The sequence below is a fragment of the Lynx rufus genome, unplaced genomic scaffold (genome assembly GCF_022079265.1).
Source record: "Lynx rufus isolate CCGP_SWC_20201006 ecotype Redwood Valley unplaced genomic scaffold, mLynRuf1.p SCAF_20, whole genome shotgun sequence".
Lineage (NCBI taxonomy): Eukaryota > Metazoa > Chordata > Mammalia > Carnivora > Felidae > Lynx > Lynx rufus.
In genome coordinates, this window is record NW_025814835.1 from 25,477,262 (window position 1) to 25,501,318 (window position 24,057).

Below are 24,057 nucleotides of genomic sequence, written 5' to 3' on the forward strand. Positions count from 1 at the left end.
GGACCGCGAGATCGTGACCTGAGCTGAAGTCGGACACTTAACCGACTGAGCCACCCAGGCGCCCCTTAATGTTTATTTTTGAGACAGAGAGAGACAGAGTGTGAACGGGGGAGGGTCAGAGAGAGGGAGTCACAGAATCTGAAACAGGCTCCAGGCTCTGAGCTGTCAGCACAGAGCCTGACACGGGGCTCGAACTCACGGACCGCGAGATCATGACCTGAGCCGAAGTCGGCCGCTTAACCGACTGAGCCACCCAGGCACCCCAACATTTATTTATTTTTGAGAGACAGAGTGACACAGAGCACAAGCGGGGGAGGGGCAGAGAGAGAGGGAGACACAGAATCCGAAGCAGGCTCCAGGCTCTGAGCTGTCAGCACAGAGCCCGACGCGGGGCTCAAACTCCCTAACCACGAGATCAGGACCTGGGCCGAAGTCGGACACTTAACCACCCAGGTGCCCCAGCACACATTTCATTTCTAGTCTAGACTTAGGTAAGGAGCATGGTTATCCACAAAATTACTGATTATATATACAGTTACATATTCTTGAATTAAAAACAACTGTAAGTATTTTAGGGATACAGACAGAACTGGCACTCGGGTCAGAGGTTGGGAGTAGAAGCCACGAGTGAAACCAGGAGATAGGCTCCGTTCCTGACAGATTGAGAGAAGGCAGGGCGGAAAGCCCAGGAAGCCTGGTGCCCAGCCAGAGGGAAAAGCAACAGGGCCCTTAGGAGCTGAGGTGATTGGATAGTGGGTTTTTCAAGTTCCGTTTTATTCTGGGTTTCACTGATAAGGGTCTCACTGATAAAGTTCCAAATAAATTGTGTTCAGTTCAGGTGGTGTGTGTGTATGTGTTTGTGTTTGGAATTCTTGGCATGAATCGTTGCAGAGGAGAGACCATTGGGCCTCAGTTTTCTACTTTGCTTTCTGTGAGGGTTGGGAGCAGGTGGAACTTTCTGGCAAGAATCTCCAGTGGCTAGTTGTCTTGCTTGGCTGCCCTTGTCCCTCCTGGGCCTTCCAGCTGCCTGAGGCCTGGCCTTGGGCACCGCCTTCACTGTTCTCGGCAGATAGTACTTACTGTTGCTCCCTGGGGGAGTGAGGGCAAAGGTGACAGGCTGGGTGTCCGAGTCATCCCGGTCAGTTGTCCCCGGGCTCCGGCATTTTTCTGGCCTTCTGCTTCCGGACTGGAGTTGCTGTTTATACTCTTGCTGCCCTTGATCAGAGGCTCTTCTGCCTGCCTTGGGATGCCGCTTCCCTTCTCAGTCCATCTCCGGCTGTTTTCCAGTTTCCGGGGATGCCTCACAACTTCTGGTCTCCTGTGACATTCTGAGTATGGCCGTGGCATTACTGACAATTAAGCTTTTTTTTTTTTTTTTTTTTTTTTTTTTGAATATTCTGTTCAGTCTCTCCCGAGAAGCTTATAGGCTTGATTCATATTGTTGTTTTAGAAGGGTTTCATAGTGGTCCTGGATTGAACTGACTTTAATACATTGTGGCCTATCCTCGCAGCTTTGAAAATAAAATTTATTTGCTATAAATCAATAAAAAAATAGGCAAAGGAGAAGAACAGGCGATGGCCTCTTTCACAGCAAAAGAAATGCAAACTAAAATCATACTGAAAAACTTTTCTGTCTCAGCAGTTGGCAGGGATCAGAAAGTTTGATGAGACGGTGGTGGCCGTGCTGTGGAGAACAGGTGCAGAGGTGAGCGGGGTGCAGGCTGGCAGCCTCTGAAGAGGGCAGCTAAGCGGTACACGGGAGGAAAAGAAGTCCCCCCTCCACCCATCTGAGTTCATAGACCCTTGTCACGGAAGACAGGTTAGCAGGAGAAAGCAAGTAGAAGTTTATTAACGTGTGTACCTCATGTATACGTGGGAGATACCGAGGGAAAAATGAGCAATCCTCTGAGGTGGTGTAGATTTCAGACTCAAATACCATCTCAGGGGGGACAGGGGAGGGGAGGTGTGGGTCTCTTAGGGGCTCGTAAATGGTTTCTAGGAAAGAGGAATGAGCCCTTAGAAGAACAGACGAGAGGTGCGTTAGTTTGGGACAGTGTGTCTGGTGTGGTGTCCACTTCTGGTCTTCCCTGTGATGAGTTACCCGGTTGGCGAAACTCTCAGGGGAGGGATTTATAATAATGAAGTTCTTTTGGAAGAACGGTCTTGAGGCAGATAGACAGCTTCGTCCCGCATTTGTTAGTTTTCACATGCCTGTGGCTCAAAATCATCAAAATGCCAAAGTGGCATTTTTAAATATTTCATTGAGACATATTCAGGAGTCTCAGGCATGATTAATTATTAGAGTATTATAATTCTGTTATTAGAATTGGAAAGCTTTGATAAAAAAGAAGTAGGTAGTTGAGGATGAAATCTGCTGTGTATTCCTCAGAATTATACAGTTAATAGGAACTCCCTGATGGACCCAAATGCATGACTTCTTTTGCTTTTATTGAAAAAGTTTGGTTTTGAGTAAGACTTGAAATAATTTATCTGGGGAAAGTAGTCTGTGTAATAAAAGAATGTTCCAAGCCACCAAGAAAAATAATTGTGAGCTCTTAATATCTCATCATGTGATGTTATAGGTGATGAAGTAATGTAATATGGAAAAATAAACCTAGTGGTTGTGATAGAAAGTACCTGTAAGACTTGCTGGCACCTTTCTTGGGCACATGGATTAGACTTTGAAAGGGTTTGGTTTTTTTGTCTTTTTTTTTTTACCCAATTAAAAAAAAAACAAACCCTTTATTTTGTAATGATTATAGACTCATAAGTTGCGAAAATAATGTGGAGAAATCCCAAGTACCTTTCCCTCAGCTTTCCTCAGTGTTAATATAAGGATTGTACATTATCCATTCCAGGAAGTTCATATTGACCCAAAATAATAGACGGTGGACCGCACTTGGGTTCTTCAGGCTTTACGTTCTTTTTCCCTTGTGTGTGTGTAGCTCTGTGAAGTTTTATCACATGCGTAGGTTCGTGCAGCCATCGCCACCACCACCGCAGTCAAGATACAGAATTTTTCCATTCCCACAAATGAACTTCCTCAGGCTGCCCTTTTATGGTCACCTTCTGCCCCCTCCACGCCCTGGCAGGCCACTGATCTGTGCTTCCCCACTAGTTTTGTCATCTTGAGTGTTACATAAATAGAGTCACGGTGCATAACCTTTTTGTTTGCCAAAACTCTTTTTCAGTAACAAATTACAAGCATACAGAAAAGTAGAGAGAACAGTACAACACAATATTAACGCCTGTTCCTTCCGTCCGGATTTAATAATCGTTAATAGCTTGCCATGTTTGCTTTGTCTGTATTTTGTTCTGAAACCGTTTGAAAGTTAAGTTGCAGATAAGATTACTCTTTACCACTAAATGTTCAAGCACACATCTCCTAAGAATTAGGTCATTTTTCTACTTACACTATCATTATCTCACTTATGTCCATATGATATCTTCTACTCAGTCCATATCCAGTTGGGTCTCAAGATTGTCTTTTATAATGGTTTTTTCTCTTTACAAATCTGGGTTTGTTGAAGATTCATGTATACATTTGGTTGTTACAATATCCCTTCAGTCTCCTCCAGTTGAGAGAAGCCCCCAACCCCATGCACAGGGTGGTGGTTCTTTACAACGAATGTCGTGCATCCTGCGTTTGTCAGAATATTGCCGCATGTGGTCATCTCAGTCGTTTCTTTATTCTCAAGCTTCCTGGTTTTGAGCGCTCAAAAGCGCTTCTTTTAGATTAGTTAGGATGTTTTAAGGCCCAGAATGTGGTCTGTTTTGGTGACTATTCAGTGTGAACTGGAGGGCAATGTGTATTCCGCTGTTGTTGGATGAAGTAGGCCGTAGATGTCAGATCCGGTTGATTGATGGTGGTGTATAGATCGGTCAGGTCCTTACTGATTTTATTCCCCGCTGGGTCTGAGCATTTCCGAGAGAGGTGTGCTCAGGTCTTCGTTCATAATCGTGGTTTACCTCTCCTTGCAGTTCTGGTAGTTTTTGCCTCCTGTATTCTGACGCTGTTGTGCTAGGCGGTCCACATTAAGATTAGGTCTTCTTGGACAGTTGACTCCTTTATCATTATGTAATGCTCTCTTGTTTTTTTTTTTTTTAATCTGTGATAAGTTTCCTTGCTCTGAAGTCGACTGTGTCTAAGATTAATACATCTTCTCCTGCTTTCTTTTGATTAGTGTTAAGTGATACATCTCTCTCCATCTCTTTACTTTTAATCTGTATGTGTCTCGTATATTTAAAGTGGGTTTCTTGGGGTGCCTGGTGGCTCAGCACAGAGCCTGCTTTGGGTCCTCTGTCCCCCCTTCTCTCTGCCCCTCCCCCGTTCATGTGCGTGCACACCTTTTCTCCCCCCTAAAACAACAACAACAACAACAACAACAACAACAACAAAATATTAAACAAAATATAAAGTGTTTCTTGTAGACACATTTGGTTGGGTCTTATTTTTTGATCCACTTTGACAATCTCTTTTAATTGGCAGATTTAGGCCATTGATGTTCAGGGTGATTATTGATAAAGTTGGATTAATGTCTACCAGTGTTTGTTCCTCTTTTCTATTCACTGCCCTTATTTTTGTTCCTTTTTTTGTCTTCTCTTTCTCTGCCTTTTGTGGTGCTGATGGAGTACTTACGTGAATCCCTTCTCTCTCCTTTCTTAGCATGTCCATTGCGCTTTTTAAAACTTTTGTTTAGTGGTTGCCCTTGTGTTTGCAATACACACAGCTAACCCGAGTGCACTTTCAGACCACACCCTACCATTTCACAGGTAGCGCAAGTACCTTGCGATAACAAAGTACCTCATCCTCATTCCTCTCTTCTGTTCCTTTTATCATCCCCATTGTTCACTCACTTTTATATAAACTAGAATCACTAAACACAGTGTGGCTCTTCTTAGTTTGAGTCTGTAACTTTTGGGGATGGGCTTTGCTCCCTTATCACAATGCCCTGGAGACCTGTGCAAGTTATTGGATATATCAAAGGGTTCCTTCTTTTTATTCCATTATATGGAGGGACCTCAGTTCGCTTATTCATTCACGTGTTGAAAGAACATTTGGGTAGTTTTTTTGTGTGAACCTAAGTTTTCATTTCTCTGGGATCATACGTAGTCCAGGAATGCAACTGCCGGGTCAAATGGTATGTCTGTGTTTAACTTGATAAGAAACCGCGTAACCGTTTGCCAGAGTTGCTGTTCCACGTTACGTTCCGACCGGCACTGTATGAGAGTGCCACTTTCTCTACATCCTTGGCAGCTTTGGTACTCTCAGTGTTTGTTTGTTTGTTTGTTTTTTATCTTAGCGATTCCAGTAGATGTGTACTAGCAGTATATCATTGTGCTCTTAATTTGTAGTTCCTTAATGGCTAATAATGATGGAATGTCTTTTCATGTGTTTGTCATTTGCCTATCTTCTTTGGTGATGTGTTAAAATCTTCTGCATATTTTCTAATTGGACTGTTTTCTCATTGTTGAGTTCAGAGAGTTCCTTCTGTGTTCTGGGTACAAGTCCTTTCTTGGCTCTGTGACTTACAAATATTTTCTCTAAGTCTGTGGCTTTTTTTTTTTTTTTTTCATTCTCTTTGCAGAGTCTTGCACTGACCAAAAGTTTTTAATTTTTGTGAAACTTAATTTGTCACCTTTGTTTTTTTATGGGCTGTGCTTTTGTGTTATGTCTAATAAGCCCCTCCTAACCCCAGGTCACAAAGATTTTCTCCCTTGTTCTCTCCTAAAAAGGGTTTTATAGACTGTTGTTTTATGTTTAGGTCTGTGATTTATTTTGAGTTATTTATTTATTTATTTATTTATTTATTTATTTAAATGAGCTCTGTGTCCAGTGTGGGGCTTGAACTCATGACGCTGAGATCAAGAGTCGCAGGCTCTACTGACTGAGCCAGCCAGGTGCCCCTATTTTGAGTTAACTTTTAAGATGCAAGGGTTTTTTGTTAGTGGCCTCTGGATTCCAGCACCATTTGTTCAAAGAATGGTCTTTGCTCTATTGAATTGCTTTTGCATTGTTGACAAAAATCAACTGGTTGTATTCTAGTGAGTCCCTTTCTGGATTTTCTGTTTTGTTTCATTGATCTATGTGTTTATCCCTACTGTGGGTTTGAATTCAGTTCCTCTTTTCTGACCAAGCTGTGACTACGGCTTGTCAGTAAACACATAAGGGTGGAAATCTGAAATTTAGATTTTGGGAGATAACTTTAATAATATAATGACATTAAACTATATCAGACAAATAGATTTCTTAAAGTTTGCTAATTGTTTGCCTCCGTAAAGAATAATTTACAGTTTTGGTCACTACGAATTTCGTTATGATGGTAACTTTGTGTTTCCCATATGTGTTAAAAATTTAACTATGAGTAGGTGAAGGAGCTTAAACATATTTAATTTTTAAAATCAAAGTAATACGTAGACATAGTTAAAAAAAACTCAGATAATCTGATGGACACAAAACAAAAGGACTGCATGACCACCCTCTCCACTCCAGAGAGGGCTGCACTCCAGTCTCTTAGCTGTTGTTTCTGGTTATTTATTTCCTGATTTATAGCTAATATACTTTCACTGTTATTTGCCGATTTAGTAATTAGGTATTTTCTGCTGACTTCCTGCCTATTATGGAAGATGAGAATTTCACGCTCTTAAACCACCACTACTGATTCTTTTTTAAGCCTCTTCCCAATATAGTTCCCTCGCAATTTTTGGTTAAACGTCTACTTTTTCTATTGAGATGATTATATAAATATCGATAACTGTAGAATTGAGTCATGTACTATGATTACATGACCCTTAAACAATTTTTGTTTTTTCCAAAGTGCATAATTAAAAAATCATTTGTTTTCTGTGTAGCTGTCCTTCGTTCCTACCAGATTCTCCTACAGTATTGGTAACGCGCCACAGAATAAGGTCAGACATGTCAGGTGACCTGTCGCTCTCTGGCTTGCTTCCCCTCGGAGGTCATGGGGCCGTCTCGACTCGTGTCCCAGCCTGCTGCACGTGTCTTCTCCTGGGCGTCTCTTACTCCTGTCTTGTGTTGCAGCCTTTGTTTCTTGAATTCCTTGTCTTCATTTTTCTTGGTTTATTCACTCACCTTGAAAGGGTACATCTTCCAGTACCTTCCAGAAGATGGGGCCATGGGAGGCTTTTTTGAGTTGAGGCAAGTCTAAAAATGCCTTTATTCTACCTTTATACTTAACTGGTAGCTTGGCTAGCCAAAGAATTGTAGTTAAAATTGTTATTATTATTTTCTTAAATGTTTTTATTTATTTTTGAGAGCGTGAGCAAGGGAGGGGCAGAGAGAGAGGACAGAGGATCTGAAGCCAGCTCTGTGCTGACTACGGCAAGCTTCATGTGGGGCTTGAACTCACAAATAGTGAGATCGTGACCTGAGCCAGGTCGGATGCTCAACCAACTGATCCACCCAGGCACCCCTAAAATTATTTTTTATTAATATTTTAGAGACATTGCTTCCCTATCATTTACCTTCTAGTATTGCTGCTGAGTGATTGAGAAACCATTCTTTTAAAACAACTCTCACTCTATATTTATGGCAGGAACAGAGGGTAATAGGCCAGACCCCTGTACATACTGTCCATTTTCAGCAAGTCTAAATATTTGGCACATGTGCTTCATCCCCTTTCTATAATTTTATTTTTTATTTTTTTTTAACTTTTATTTGTTTTTGAGAGACAGAACGTGAGCGGGGGAGGGGCAGAGAGAGAGAGAGAGAGAGAGAGAGAGAGAGAGAATCTGAAGCAGGGTCCAGGCTCTGAGCTGTCAGCACGGAGCCTGATGCGGGGCTCGAACCCACGAACCGTGAGATCATGACCTGAGCCAAAGTCGGACGCTTAACTGACTGAGCCAACTAGGCGCCCCCATCCCTTTCCCTCTGTTCCTTTCCCCTTTTCTGTTTGAGAAAGTGTTTATTGATACCACTAAAGCTCCTCTGTTCCTCTCCTCATAACATTCTGTAAAAGCATTCTTCTGAATTTGCTGTGTATTTTTCCCATGTATATTTTAATAGTTTGTAGTAGGTATGAACATATCCATGATATTGTTCGCATGTTTTAAAATCATATAAATGAGATCACACCACGTCTGTTATTCTGTAGCATTTTCTTTAGTGTGTATTTTGTCCGTGTTGGTAATTGTAGCTCTAGTTAATTCATTTTCATTAGTGTAATGTACCCCATTGTAAGATTATATTAAAACATTTCATTTTAAATGACTTAAAATGTGTAAAATAGCTTTGGAATTGGGTGTGACAAGTAAGGCATTTATATATTTCAGAATATTTTTATAGCATTTTCTAATTGGGCTTACTAATTCCTCATTTAAGATATTAAACCACAGTGCTGGCTTGGGCAGCACACATACTAAAATTGGAACGATACGGAGAAGATTAGTGTGGCCCCTGTGCAAGGGTGACATGTAGATTCGTGAAGCTTCCAGATTTTTTAAAAATAAAAATAAAAAATTAAACCACAATCTAGACATACGATTAGCTGGCTTGATATGGAGGCTTAGTTGGAGCCAGCTGGTTTTGGGGTCCCTGTCCCCTGGGTAGGGAAGAAGAAAATGCTAGGTGGTGTTGAATTCAGGGCCAGGTGACAGGAAGCCAGATTAGTATTTCTCCCTCCTGTTCAGAAGACCGGCTGTCCGTGCGCACTGGGGGAGCCTCATCCGTTTAGGTAATTTAGCTTAGTCCAGTCGCAAAGTTCCAAAGAGAATGTGGAAGGCATGCTTCCAAATTCTGATGTTGGCTTCAGTGTCTCTGTGGAGTAAGGAGGGACAGACGTAAGAAAGTAAGTCGCTACCAGTGGAGGTTCTCATCCAACCGGAGTTTTCCCTTTGGACATGGTTTCCTTTCATTGCGATGGTAATTTTAGCATAGTGTAATTATTATTCATCTTACCACCATTTTATATTGTCAGTGAGAGGCTTTCCTGAACAAAGTGAGGTAGAGCATGATCTAGAACTATGTCAAGTGTGGTTTGATGAAGACAGCAGTTCATGCTTTATCTAAACCTTCTGCCTTCACCGTGGTCTCCCTGGGCTGCCTGGGGCACAGCTGGGCCCTACAGCACCACCCTCACTTGTCCACACCTGGCTGGAGGGGCCGGGGCTTTGGGAAGAGAAGAGCCCTTTCCTGCAGAAGTCCCCTCCCTGGTCCCATCTGCACCCACCCTGTCTGCACATCCCCATGGGGCCTGGGGTGGCCTCGGCAACAGCTGGGCCCTGAGGCCATTACCAGCTTCCGGCCTTTCCCAGAACAAGGGGGCTGGACCCTAGTGTGGTTGGTGGACACTTGCCCTGGGGGAGCCCCTTTGACGGGCGCATGAGGAATGAGGGGCTGCCGTGGGGCCGTGAGGCTGGCCTGCTGCTCACGGATGCGCTGAGGGGCGTTTTCACCCCTGTGCTGTGAATGTCCCGAGGAACTGCCGTAAGGCCCACGTTGGGGTCAGTTTGTTCCCCCTCAGTACACACTGGAACTGCTTGTCCCTCAGGGGTCCCCACGCCCCTGGCCAGTGCCTGGCCGCCTCCTGGTGCTCAGACGTCCCTGGCCGTCAGTGTCACCTGATGCTGGACTCGCCTCTGTGCCTTGCTGTGTCCCAGGCCTGCCGCGGTGCTGTGTGGGGCTCAGTGTGCCCTGATGACCCTAAGGACCACCAGAAGAAGCCAGAATAAATGGTTTGCACTGTCAAAAGAACAAAAAGAAAAACAAACAAAAAAACCTCAAGCACAACAGATGTTGCAGATGCTGATCATTTATTCGCCTAAGCTTTCCTTCAGCATACTGCTCAGGGCACACCTGTTACATGCTAGTCTAGACACTGGGGAGAGGAAGGTGAATCAGTTCTTATTTTCAGAGAAACCAAGTGCCTCATGGTATAGGGGAAGAAGCCTGCCAGCTAATGCTGATATGCATGACAGCACAACGAGAGGGACACTAAGTGTCAGCTTTGGAACGGGGAGCCTGTTCTCTTTCAGCACATAACTCAGTTCAGGTTCCTTCTCCCCTGAGTGTAGGTAGCTGATGGCCGTCCCTTTGGCTACTTGCCCCCCTTCTGAGCACGTTCAAGATATGCACTCTCTATCTCTTTATCACCATCATTTGTTGTAAAAGGCCTTCATTTTCAGGGGCGTCTGGGTGACTCAGTCACTTAAACGTCCGACTTCAGTTGGGGTCATGATTTCATGGCTCGTGGGTTCGAGCCCTGTGTCGGGCTCTGTGCTGACAGCTCAGAACCTGGAGCCTGCTTCGGATTCTGTGTCTCCCTCTCTCTCTGTGCCTCCCTTGTGCTCTCTCTCTCTCTCTTCCTCTCAAATATAAATGAACGTTAAAAAATAAAAGTAGCTTCATTTTCAGACAATTGGTAAGAAGTTATCATTGTTAGGGATTTGCTTTGAGACGTTTCCTAGGCAAAGCTATGCTCATTTGAAGATCTAAAGCATGGAGTTGGACTTTTGTGTGTGTGTTAGCTAAGACAGATTTTAATTTTAGCCCCTTTCTCTCCTTTGTGACTTTGTATCTGGTGTCTAATATATTTAAAAATAAAGAGAAGTGTGATTCCCTTAAGTAATTTTCCGGGTTGGGTTTTTTGTTTTTTTTTTTTTTTCATTTAGGTCAAGGATGGGAAAAGTATGATTAATGTTGAGCAAGTTTGAAATTTCTTTTCATTCTTTGTAGATTGTTTTGCGGAAATGAAGGCTTAAGGACAAGTTATCTACCAGATTGGAAGATGGGATCGAACAGCAGCAGAATCGGTGATCTTCCTAAAAATGAGTACTTAAAAAAGTTATCGGGCACGGAATCCGTCTCTGAGAATGACCCGTTCTGGAATCAGCTCCTCTCGTTTTCTTTCCCTGCACCAACCAGCAGGTAAGAGGTTACTCGGAGATTGAAAATTCATGTAAACTTGTGTGGTATGCCGATTCAAAAAAGAAAGTTTTTAACGTTCTGTCTGTTCATCCTCTGTCATACGTGTACCCGTAGAAAATCCAAAAGGTATGGAAAGTTGGAAGTAAGTTTTTCTCTTTCCTTTCTTCCACCCAGCCACCTCCCTTCCCTGGAGGTGATTCCTCATAGCAGTTTCTTTTGAATCTTCTAGAATAATACAAGGTTATTTAAGCATATATATCTCATGTAGTTTTACAACATTGTTTAAACACAAGTGCCAGCATCCTGTACATGTCTTGCTTTTTCTTTTTTTGCTCCTATCCCTTGCTTTTTTTTTCCCTACAGTTAAGTAAAATGTATTTTGTAAACGTGTGCTTATATGCAACTGTCTTACTCATTCAAATGGCTACAGAAAATAAACTTGAAAAAAACAATGAAAAAAATGAAAAAAACCCCAACAACCCTCTCTCTGCCCCTCCCCTGCTCACTCTCTTGTGTGTGTCTCTCTCTCTTTCTCTCTCAAAAATAAATAAACATTAAAAGAATTTTTTTTTTTAAATAAAGTGGTTTGAGGGGGGCGCCTGGGTGGCTCAGTTGGTTAAGCATCGACTTCAGCTCAGGTCATGATCTCATGGTTTGTGGGTTCGAGCCCCTCGTTGTGCTCTGTGCTGACAGCTCAGAGCCTGGAGCCGGCTTCAGATTCTGTGCGTCCCTTTCTCTCTGTCCCTCCCCCGCTTGTGCGTGAGCACGCACTCTATATCCCTCTCCCTCAAAAATAAACATTAAAAAAAAATTAAAAAGAAAGAAAGAAATGTAACTACCAGAAGCAACGAATGCAACTTATTTAGTTCCTAATTCTAACAGACATTATAAAGCCAACTGTAGAAATGTCAATATGGACTCGGTAGGAGGATTTATTGTTAATTTTGTTGGGTCTGATAATGGTATTACGGTTATAGAAGAAAATGTCCTTATTTTACTTTAAAATACTTTGAAAAAAGTAGGTGAAGCAAATACGGAAACAGTCAGAGTGGTATTAATTATGAATGGATAAGCCAAATATGGTACATTCATGCAACGGACTATCACTGAGAAAGAAAAAGGAATGAGGTATTGATATATGCTGTGACATAACATTCACAGATCCCAGGGACTAGAACATCTTTAGGGGGCTGCTATTCTGCCTGTCACACTAAACCTGTGTAGGTATTGACTATGTGGGTATTCAGTATTCTAGTCACTCTACGTTATTATATGCCTATCAGTTTTTATAATAAAGTTAAAAAGGAGATCTTGGTTTTCATCTGTCAAATTGGCACAGGTCAAAGAGTCTCAAATTGCATTAAATTGACAAAAGGGTGGGGAAACAGACCTTCTTGCCCTGCTTGTAGGAGTATAAATTGACACAAGTTCCATGGAACAGTTTGGCAAGATCTGTCAAAATTATAAACACGAACACTCTGACCCAGCAATACTACTTTGCAGAATTTATACTAGAGATGTATTTGTACACAGGGGAAATGATGTATGCAGCATTATTTGTTATGACAGAAGTCTAAAAACAACATCCACAAATAGAAAACTGATTAAATATTTTCTGTAGTTACCCTGTAGCCATTAAAATTAAAAAAAAGAATTTTGTTTATTTTTGAGAGAGAGAAAAAAACTTTTTTTTAAGTTTATTTCTTTTAAGAGACAGAGACAGCTTGAGTGGGGGAGGGGCAGGGAGAGGGGGAGGCAGAGAATCCCAAGCAGGCTCTGTGCTTGAACTCACAAAAACTGCGAGATCATGACCTGAGCCAAAATCAGTCAGATGCTCAACCCATTGAGCCACTCCAGCACCCCAGTTACATTTCTTAAATGCCTTTATTTATTTATTTTTAGAGAGAAGGGGAGAGAGAGCATGAGCGGGGCAAGGGTGGAGAGAGAGAGAATCCCAAGCAGGCTCTGCACTGACAGCTGGATCTCACGAACTGTGAGATCATGACCCGAGCGAAACCAAGAGTCAGATGCTTAACCTACTGACCCACCCAGATGCCCTTTAAATGTCTTTATAATAGACATATTCACTCTCCAGCCCCTGCCACATTTTTTTTCCCCTGTGCTATTAAATTTTTCAACACACTGGGTGTGTTTTTCTGTAGAATGTTCCACCTTCTGGATTTACCTGATTGCTTCTCATATCTTGTAACTCTGTGTGTGTGTGTGTGTGTGTGTGTGTGTGTGTGTGTTTTGTAAACTGGAAGTCAGATTTAAAGGCTTGATGCAACTTAAACAGTTTTGGTAAGGGTACTGTGTAAGTGATTCCATATACTTGATATTGTGCTACATCAGGATACAGAGACTGTGGTTTTGTATCAGTTATCGTGCTAAGATTGATTTGAGGTTTGAGTGTGTTTTAGCCTCCATTGATGACTTTGGTCTGAATCACCTGTTTCATAAGAAATTACAAAGTGGTGATATTTTTAATTTGATCCTTTCTTTTGTATTTATTAACTGGAATTTTTCTGTAAAGAAGAACTCTCCTTCATCTTTTAAGTTATATGCAGTTTTTACTCTATGATTAAGGGTGAACACTTAATTCCTTTCCTTCACCAGTTTTCAGTATGAAAATAGGATAACGGTGACAAATAAGTATTTCCCCTCTCCCTCAACCCCAGGCTTGGGAGGCCTGTCTCTCTGCCTTTGGATGGTGAATTAAAAAGAAAAAAATCTACGGATGTATGTTGTGGTCCTTATGGTTTTAATTTGCCTTTTTTTTTTTTTTAAGGTTGTTTATTTATTTTGCGAGAGAGTGTGGGCACTGGTGGGAGAGGGGCAGAGAGAGAGAGGGAGAGCAAGAATCCCAACCAGTCTCCCCTCTGTCAGCAGAGCCTGACGCTTGGTTTGATCTCACAAACCATGAGATCATGACCTGAGCCGACGTCAAGGGTCGCTTAACCGACTGAGCCTCCCAGGCACCCCCAATCTGCCTTTCTTTAATGATAAAGGGTATGTGTATTTTTATGTGTTTAAAGAGTAAGGATTATTGCTATTTCCTTTTTGTGAACTATTTATATATTTTGGCAATAATGTTCAATTTCTAGTTTCTGGATACGGTTGGATTGGGCCTTGGAAGTTTCACTTAGTTTACGGTTTCATGTGATAGCATGGATTAGTTGCATGTTATAGGAAGTGGGTACTTATTACTGCTTCTGAGATCCTTAGAAAGTTAAAGAAGCTGTGGCTTGGTGGGAGACGTCAAACTGAAGACAATTATAGCATCAGCAGAGTACGAAACCGTTTTCCTTCACAATCAACAAAACTAACAGGCAACCGACAGAATGGGAGAAGATATTTGCAAATGACCTATCGGGTCAAGGGTTAGTATCCAAAATCGATACAGAAATTACCAAGCTCAACACCCAAAAACCAAATAATGTAGCGAAGAGATTGGCAGAAGACACGAATAGACACCTTTCCAAAGACGACATCCGGATGGCTAACAGACACATGTAAAGATGCTCAACATCACTCATCATCAGGGAAATAAATACAGATCAAAACCACAATGGAATACCACCTCACACCTGTCAGGATGGCTAAAATTAATGACTCAGGAGACAACAGATGTTGGCGAGGATGAGGAGAAAGAGGAACCCTTTTGCACTGCTGGTGGGATGCAAACTAGTACAGCCACTCCGGAGAACAGTATGGTGGTTCCTCAAAAAATTGAAAATAAAACTCCCCTCCGACCCAGCAGTGGCACTACTAGTTATTTATCCGAAGAACACAGGAGTGCTGATTTGAAGGGGCACATGCACTCCAGTATTTATAACAGCACTATTGACAATAGTCGAAGTATGGAAAGAGCCCAAATGTCCATCAACTGGTGGGTGGATAAAGAAGATGTGGTATATCTATACAATGGAACACTCCTTGGTAGTCCAAAAGAATGAAATCTTGCCATTTACAACAACGTGGATGGAACTAGAGTGTATTATGTGAGCGAAATAAGTCAGTCAGAGGAGGGCAGATATCCTGTGATTTCACTCGTATGTGGAATTTGAAAAACACAACAGATGACATAGCGGAAGGGAAAGAAAAATAAGGTAAAAACAGAGAGGGAGGCAAACCATAAGAGACTCGTAACTACAGAGAACAAACTGGGGGTTGGTGGGGGTGGGTGGGTGGGAGGATGGGTTAAAGGGGTGATGGGCATTAAGGCGGGCACTTGTTGGGATGAGCACTGGGTGTCCTTTTTTTTTTTTTTTTTTTTAAATTTTAACGTTTATTTATTTTTGAGACAGAGACAGAGCATGAACGGGGGAGGGTCAGAGAGAGGGAGACACAGAATCTGAAACACGCTCCAGGCTCTGAGCTGTCAGCACAGAGCCCGACGCGGGGCTCGAACTCACAGACCGCGAGATCATGACCTGAGCTGAAGTCGGCCGCCCAACCGACTGAGCCACCCAGGCGCCCCTGGGTGTCCTTTGTAAGAGTTGAATCACTGGGTTCTACTCCTGAAGCCAAGACTACACTGTATGTTATCTAACTTGAATTAAAAAAAAAAAGAAAATGAATGTTTCCTTACTCCGTGAGGAGTTTCTCACTGAGTGCCACTGCTTGTGTTGAAATAAGACTTAGAGGAAAAAGGGCATAGAGAGACTTCGTCATTTGCTGTCACACACGTTTTCTTTTCACTTGTGTAAGCTACGGTACAGCGCAGTTTTTAGTGTCTTCTGAAAGGCATTGAAAAAGACTTAATTAAATGGAGAGAGATACCATGTTTAGAGATGAAGAAGACTACTGTAAAAATGTCAGTTCTTCCCAAATGGACCTACAGAGAAGGTGATTCCAGTTAAAAATCACAACAGCTTTTTATGGGGGCTGGGGGGATAAGGTGGAGAGATTTTGATGAGCGGATTCTAAAACTTAAACGGCAAAGAGCAAATGCTAATAATCGAAGAAGAAGAAGGGTGCGTATGCGGACATGTGTTTGATTTATGCAGAACTGGCACCTCGGAGCACTGGGGGAAGGATGAACTTCTTAAGGAATAGTGATGGGAAGAATTCGTTAGTTCTTTTTGTCTATTTCGTACCCTCTAAAGTTTGCCATATTTTTGCTGGTGCTTCGTGGTTTGAATTACTGTGCCTTCATAGTTAGTTTTGTTAATTACTGCTCTTTCTCAAAGATCCTTTGCTCTCCTCACGTATTTATTCTCTTTGATGTCATTCCGTTTTCTTAATTCACCCTAGTTTATATGAAAAAGCATATCGGAATCTTAGAAAGTGTGAAAAGTTGTAGAGTGAATAAGCGGCATCGTGCAGGTGTGTGTGTGGGATGGTCCTGGAGGCTTCGTTGGTGGCATTGTACCTCTGCCCCTTTGTGCTGGTATTGTACCTGCCCCTCGGTGCTGGTGTTTGATGTGTGACCTGTAGAGCATTGACATTGAGCAGGCCCTGAGCTAGCAGGTGCCGCCTCATTGGCAGAGTCAGAGATGGGATTACCTAGTGTATGAATTATTCAGCACTACGATGAATCTCTGCAGAGAAGACTCTGAATTTAGATGGTTTTTAGATTGCTCACTCCTGGAATTTCTTGGATCCATATGTGCGGTTTTCAAGTGCAGCCCGTTTTTTGCAGCCAAAAATTGATGTCTGCCTTTTTTTTAAGACACTGTAAGGCCTTTAGGACTAATCTAATTCTTGCTTACTATAAATTATTTTTGGCACTAGAGTAATCAGATTTTGTTCGAGTTTCCAGGCATGGTTGCAAAATCCTATTAAGATTCTTCAATAGTTTTTAACTTTTCACTGTGTTAAAATTACTTGTGAAGCAAAAGTCTGAAATAAAATCAAGATTAATTTAAGAGTAGAGTTTAAATAATATGCTGTTTATTTTTTCTTAATAAAATATTTAAAATTGCTTGCATGGCCGATTTTATATATTTCTAAATACTAAATAATAGCAGCAAAAACAAGAAACAAAACCGTGCTTATTTTTTGGTTTGTGGGCATCCGAGTATCCCCCCGTCAGGGTATGGTATATGGGAACACATTTGTAATTAGTATGTGTCGTCCTTGTGACTGGACCAGATGACCTTTCATTATTTATAAGCTATTATTAATTTTGTAAATGTTTATTTTTTAGTTTTTTGAGAGAGAGAGAGGCAGAGCATGAGCGGGGGAGGGGTAGAGGGGGAGACACAGAATCCGAAGCAGGCTCCAGGCTCCGAGCTGTCAGCACAGAGCCCGACGCGGGGCTCGAACCCACCGACCGCGAGATCATGACCTGAGCTGAAGTCTGAGCTTGACCAACTGAGCCACCCAGGCGCTCCTGTAAGCTAAATTTATCCATTTACATCTCAGGATATAATGAGGAACTAGATAACGTCTCTTGCCCTGGAAGAGCTTATAATCTGTCTGTAAACCAACACATGAGTGCAGTGGAGCATGAACACAGCAGCAGCGTCTCAGGGTCTGAGGTAGAGCGGGACAGGGTGAGTCACAGATTTCCTGGGAAGAAGTGGCACTTATGTTTTGAAAGGGAATTCATTCTCATGGTTCAAATCCCAGAAGGTACCAAAGGCTATGTCATGGAAGTCTCCTTCCCACCCCTGTGGCCCTCAGCCAGTAGCCCTTTCTGGAGGCAACTGAAGAAGGAGAGATGCTTAAGTGGCCTCCTGAGCCCTAGGGAATAGGAGGGGCTGGCCCCAGTAGGGGAGCGGCAGAGGGGAGGCCCAGTGTGTGGAACTGGAGGTGAGGGGCGGGGGCTTGGCAGATTTGAGGGGTCTTGTAAAAAAGAAAGCAGTTTCGATTTTGTCCTAATGTGATTGCAAGATTTTTTATCATAAAGGCCGGGATCAGACTTTCATTTTATTAGATACTCTGACTGCATCACCTTGTGACTGTCACTGTGTCCTTCAGCAGAAATTACGGTTGACCCTTGAACAGCACAGATTTGAACTCTGCGGGTCCACGTGTATGTGGATTTTTTTCTAATAAATGTAGCCCTGTACTGAAAATCTGTTTTCTCTTTCTTACGATTTTCTTTAATGGCATAGTCTTTTCTCTAGCTGACTTTCTATAGGATATAATACATATAGCATACAAATACGTGTGAATAGACTGTGTGTTATTGGTAAGGCTTCTGGTCAATAGTAGGCCCTTAGGGGTTAAGTTTGGGTCAGAAGTTATATGTGGTGGTTCCCATGCCAGGGGCACCTGGGTGGTTCAGTTGGTTAAGCGTCCAACTCTTGATTTCAGCTCAGGTCGTGATCTCATGGTTGTGAAATTGAACCCCGTGTCTGGCTCTGTACCAGTGTGGAGCCTGCTCGGATTTCTCTCTCTCTCTCTCTCTCTCTCTGCCTGTCCCTCCCTCTCTTTCTCAAAATAAATAAGTTTTGGAAAAAAAAGTTATATGTGGATTTTTCACGGTGCAGGGGTCGGTGCTCCTAACCCCCCTGCGTTGTTCAGGGTCCACTGTATTACTTCTTCAGTGTCTTTGTTTTGTTTTGTTTTTTAAATAATTCGGTTACAGGATCAGTTATGTATGTTTCAGGTAGGTGCAATGTTAGAAGGTATATGGATGGTGTGTAGGATAGTCAGGATTACAGGACTCTGGAAAGTGTTTTGGAGGGGTTGGAATGTGCCACCCGGGCACCCCTGTAGCTGGAACTTTAAAAATTATCATTTATTTTTGTCTGAAAAGATAATATGTTCTTGAGGTCCCAAATTCAAAAGACACAAAAGGTTGCAAAGCAGGAAGTCTCCCTTCCTCCATCCTGTCGTGTGTCCAGTTCCCTTCCCCAGAGGCAGCCGATGTTGCCAAGTGTTCTTAGATGTGCTTTCAGAGGACGTCTCATGCTGTCTTAGTCCGTTTAGGCCCCTGTAACAGAACCCCGCCCCCCTCCCCGACTGGGGAGCTCATGAACAAGCGGAGTTTACTGTTCAGGGTTCTAGCGGCCGGGAGTCTGCGGCTGTGACATCAGCATGACTGGGTGAGGGCCCTCTTCCTGGTGCGTAGTCAGGACCTTCTCTGGCCCTCACGTGGTAGAAGGGGTGAGCAGGCTCTGTGGGGGCCTTTCTAATAATGGGAACTGATCCCATGCCTGAAGGTCTCACCCCTTCCCCAAAGGCCCAGCTGCCAATCCCATCACCTTTTGGGGTTAGGATTTCAACATATGCATCATGGGAGGGGGATCCAAACGTTCAGACTGTAGCACATGCATTTATAAACGCATGCACATATATCCCCCTTGTTTTAGACAGTAACGTATGTTACATGCTCTTCTGTACCTTGGGGTTTTGGATTGTATTTTGGAGAGCCTTCTCTATATTAGCTTCCTCATTCTTTTTGATGCGGGCATAGCATATGCCCTGAATATACCAAAATTAATATAGCCAAATACATTAACCGTTTGGATTGCTTCCAATGTTTTGTTATTACATTGCAAGCGAGTGCCACAATGAATAGCCATGTACGTATGGATGAAAGCGGTTCTTGTGCTGTGAGTAAAGCATGACTGAAGGACTTCCATTAATTCTTCTAGTTTGTGTTGGCAGGGCATGAGACACAAGTGTGATAGGTGGGGACCAGATTTTACGGATCACTAAAAACGCTTCCCAACATGATTCATGGTGTTGCAGGGTAGAGTCATAAGCCTTCCCGGGTCTAGTGGCCTGGAGAAGGGTGCTTATTTTGGGCCACACCTGTTGAAAAGCTGAGGATGAGCATTGTAGGTTCTTGTTGAGTGGGTTTGGCTAAAGTATTGTTTTAGGGAGATCACTTGTTGGGGAGGGTGAATGGTAGATTGGAAGGAGCAGGAAAGAAGAGAAAGTAGGGCAGGAAACCCACATGCCAGGCGCTGCCGTAACGGATCCACCGCGTGATGAAGGTCTGAGTGTCTGTGCCGACGTAGGAAATGGAAAGTACCGCATCCTCCTGGAACTGGCATAGCCAGCTAACAGAACAGTGCATAGAAGGATGTATTTTAGGGGCGCCTGGGTGGCTCAGCCTGTTAAGCGTCTGACTTCAGCTCAGGTCATGATCTCACGGTTTGTGAGTTCGAGCCCCACATCGGGCTTTGTGTGGACACCTCAGAGCCTGGAGCCTGCTTCAGATTCTTTGTCTACTCCTCTATATCCTTCCCCACTCCTGCTGTCTGTCTGTCTGTCTCTCTCTCAAAAGTAAATAAACATTAAGAAAAACATTTTTTTAAAATAAAAAGAATGATATATTTTAAAAGTTCTTTTGTTTTAAATTGATACTTGATTCGAACATAAATACTTAATGAGCTTACAGTTCTAGATTTGAGAGCAATGCTCAGCCATATAGTGACAGCTTGTGCACTTATTTTCTAATTTTAATTTTTATTGAATTACGGTTGACATGCAGGGTTCTATTAGTTTTAGGTGGACAACCTAGTGATTCAACAATTCTTCTTCTGCATTGTGCAGCGCTCCCCACAATGTGTAGTTGCCATACAACGTCATTACAGCATTATTGATTGTGTTCTCTGTTGTACTTTTCATCCCATGACTTATTTTATGACTAGAAGTTTAAACCTCTCAATCCCCTCCACTTATTTCCTCCATTCCTCCACCTCCCTCTCCTAGCAACCACCAGGTTTCTTCCTTTCCTTTCCTTTCCTTTCCTTTCCTTTCCTTTCCTTTCCTTCCTTCCCTCCTTCCTTCCTTCCCCCTCCTCCCCTCCCCTTCCTTTCAAATGTTTATTTTTGAGAGAGAGAGTGCAGGCAAGCACTATCAGGGGAGGGGAAGAGAGAGAGATGGAGACAGAGAGTTCCAAGCAGGCTCCTTGCTGTTAGTGCAGAGCCCCTCTTGGGGCTTGAACTCATGAACCGTGATATTATGACCTGAGCTGAAATCAAGACTCGGGTGGATGCTTAACTGACTGAATCACCCAGGTACCCCTGTTCTCTGTGTTTATGATTCTGTTTCTGTTTTTGGTTTGTTTGTTTGGTTGTTATTTATTTATTTATCTATCTATCTATTTATTTTAAGAGTCCACATGCTTTTGTATACTTATTAAGAATGAGAATCATTTTACTGAAAAGGTGCACTGACTTTTTGAGTGACCTGTAAGGAATGGAGGCAGTGAAGCATGATAGGGGGAGCATAGATTTTGGAGCCAGACCAACTTTGTCTGGTTCCACTGTCTCAGCTCCACTGCTGACTAGTTTTGTGAATTTAGGCAAGCTGCTTAATCTCACTGGGACTTTTGAAGCTTCTGTAAAATGGAAACGGTAACACCTGCCCTCTAGATTTTTTGGTGTGTGTGTATGGGGGGGGTATAAAACACCATAAAGCATGTAAAAGTGTTTGACTTTCTGCTTCTTTTAAGGATTAAATATCAATCAGTTTAAAAAAGAGGAAAGGCTCTGTCTTGGGACAGTCTAAAATATTTGAGGGCTGAAAAAAAAAGCAACAGGAATTACCAATTTCTCCGATAACTGCTATTTCCTAAAGTTTGAGAATACTCTGACTCTTTTGAATTAATTGTTCAGTTGTTTCAGAAAATTAGATCAGCCACGTAGTATAGTAATACTTGTCTTTGTGCTTGCATAATGTCCTTTTATAAAGATCACCTTTAGAAACCTTTACTGCATTGTGAAAATTGTATTATGTTTTCCAACCACTAGATGGCGCTCAAACAAGGCAAGAAGGCGGCTTTTGGCACACACAGTTAACTTAAGCTCATTTTTACTTTATTTTATTCTATTTTATTTTATTTTATTTTATTATTTTATTTTATTATTTTATTTTATTTTATTTTATTTTATTTTATTTTATTTTATTTTATTTTATTTTATTTTATTTTATTTTATTTTATTTTATTTTATTTTATTTTATTTTATTTTTAATATATGAGATTTATTGTCAAATTGGTTTCCATACAATACCCAGTACTCATCCCAAAAGATGCCCTCTTCAATACCCATCACCCACCCTCCCCTCCCTCCCACCCCCGGTCAACCTTCAGTTTGTTCTCAGTTTTTAAGAGTCTCTTATGCTTTGGCTCTCTCCCACTCTAACCTCTTTTTTTTTTTTTTCCCTTCCCCTCCCCCATGGTCTTCTGTTAAGTTTCTCAGGATCCACATAAGAGTGAAACCATATGGTATCTGTCTTTCTCTGTATGGCTTATTTCACTTGGCATCACACTCTCCAGTTCCATCCACGTTGCTACAAAGGGCCATATTTCATTCTTTCTCATTGCCACGTAGTACTCCATTGTGTATATAAACCACAATTTCTTTATCCATTCATCAGTTGATGGACATTTAGGCTCTTTCCATAATTTGGCTATTGTTGAGAGTGCTGCTATAAACATTGGGGTACAAGTGCCCCTCTGCATCAGTACTCCTGTATCCCTTGGGTAAATTCCTAGCAGTGCTATTTCTGGGTCATAGGGTAGGTCTATTTTTAATTTTTTCAGGAATCTCCACACTGTTTTCCAGAGTGGCTGCACCAGTTTGCATTCCCACCAACAGTGCAAGAGGGTTCCTGTTTCTCCACATCCTCTCCAGCATCTATAGTCTCCTGATTTGTTCATTTTGGCCACTCTGACTGGCGTGAGGTGATATCTGAGTGTGGTTTTGAGTTGTATTTCCCTGATGAGGAGTGACGTTGAGCATCTTTTCATGTGCCTGTTGGCCATCCGGATGTCTTCTTTAGAGAAGTGTCTATTCATGTTTTCTGCCCATTTCTTCAATGCATTATTTGTTTTTTGGGTGTGGAGTTTGGTGAGCTCTTTATAGATTTTGGATACTAGCCCTTTGTCCGATATGTCATTTGCAAATATCTTTTCCCATTCTGTTGGTTGCCTTTTAGTTTTGTTGGTTGTTTCCTTTGCTGTGCAGAAGCGCTTTATCTTGATGAGGTCCCAATAGTTCATTTTTGCTTTTAATTCCCTTGCCTTTGGGGATGTGTCAAGTATAAGCTCATTTTTTTGGATACCAGATAATGCATATTTACTTTTGGTACCTTTGTATACAGCGAAGCACAAAGAAGGGAAAAAAAGTAAAAATAATAGCAATCAAAAGTAACTATCATTAACATTTTGGTGTATATGCCATCAATTCTCTTGTTTAAAAATGTGTCATATTCTACATGTTCTTTCTTTAACTTACATTTTTTAAATGTTTACTTATATATTTTGGAGAGTGAGAGAGAGAGAGGGAGCGGGGGAGGGACACAGAGAGAGGGAGAGAGAGGATCCCAAGCAGGCTCTGTGCTGTCAGCACAGAACCCCACATGGGGCGCGATCTCACAACCGTGAGATCATAACCTGAGCCAAAATCAGAGAGTCAGAAACTTAATTGGCTGAGCCACCCAAGCGCCCCAACTTACATTTTCCTCACGTCAGTGTTTTCCTACAGCATAGCTTATAAATGGATGTATGGTATTCTGTCTTATGGATGTCAGTATGTCAGTAATTTAACTAACACTGAACATTTTGGTTGTCTTTTTTTAAATTTTTTAATTTTTTAACGTTTATGTATTTTTGAGAGAGACAGAGAGAGAGAGAGAGCATGAGCAGGGGAGGGGCAGAGAGAGAGGAAGACAGAATCCAAAGCAGGCTTCAAGCTCGGAGCTGTCAGCACAGAGCCCGACGTGGGGCTCGAACTCACCAACCCCGAGATCATGACCTGAGGCGAAGTCTGACGCTTAACCGACTGAGCCACCCAGGCGCCCCTGGTTGTCTGGTTTTTGTCATTATATGTAAAACTATGATGAACTTCTTGTAGTCAAGTCTTTTTACATATCTGTAATTACATAAGTGGAGTGAGCTCTTAGTTGATTTGCTGGTAAAGTTGTCTTTTTTTTTTTTTTTTTAATCACACAAATCTTTCATTGTAGAGAAGTTAGAAAATATGAAAACAAGAGGGAAAATAGTCACGTATTTTCTTCACATAAAGAAGCCACTGTTGATATTTGGTATATATTCTTCCATACTTTTTATAATGCACATGCCTGTAGATAGACATGTGTATTTATATCTGTCTTTTTTTCTCCTACAAATATGGGATTATACTGTATTACTGTTATGCGACCAAAAAAATGTATTCTTTTTTTTTTTAAGGTTATTTATTGGGGCGCCTGGGTGGCGCAGTCGGTTGAGCGTCCGACTTCAGCCAGGTCACGATCTCGCG

At 42.1% G+C, this 24,057-nt stretch overlaps 1 protein-coding gene and 1 non-coding gene across 5 annotated transcripts in view; both read left to right on the top strand.

The window, feature by feature from the left end:
- The window catches only part of DYM (dymeclin), a 353,737-nt gene that overhangs the window by 17,353 nt on the left and 312,327 nt on the right, over positions 1-24,057 (top strand). For 3 of the 4 annotated variants that reach the window (XM_047086465.1, XM_047086468.1, XM_047086466.1), the window contains exon 2: positions 10,694-10,885. In XM_047086465.1, coding sequence (XP_046942421.1) covers positions 10,746-10,885 — 140 coding nt within the window. In that variant the 5' untranslated portion in view covers positions 10,694-10,745. Of the gene's footprint in view, positions 1-10,693; positions 10,886-24,057 lie in introns of those variants that run through there. The other variant, XM_047086467.1, reaches the window with a different exon arrangement.
- Positions 8,355-8,461, top strand: LOC124517180 (U6 spliceosomal RNA). Its single transcript, XR_006963334.1, has one exon. It is a non-coding gene; the product is annotated as a U6 spliceosomal RNA (small nuclear RNA).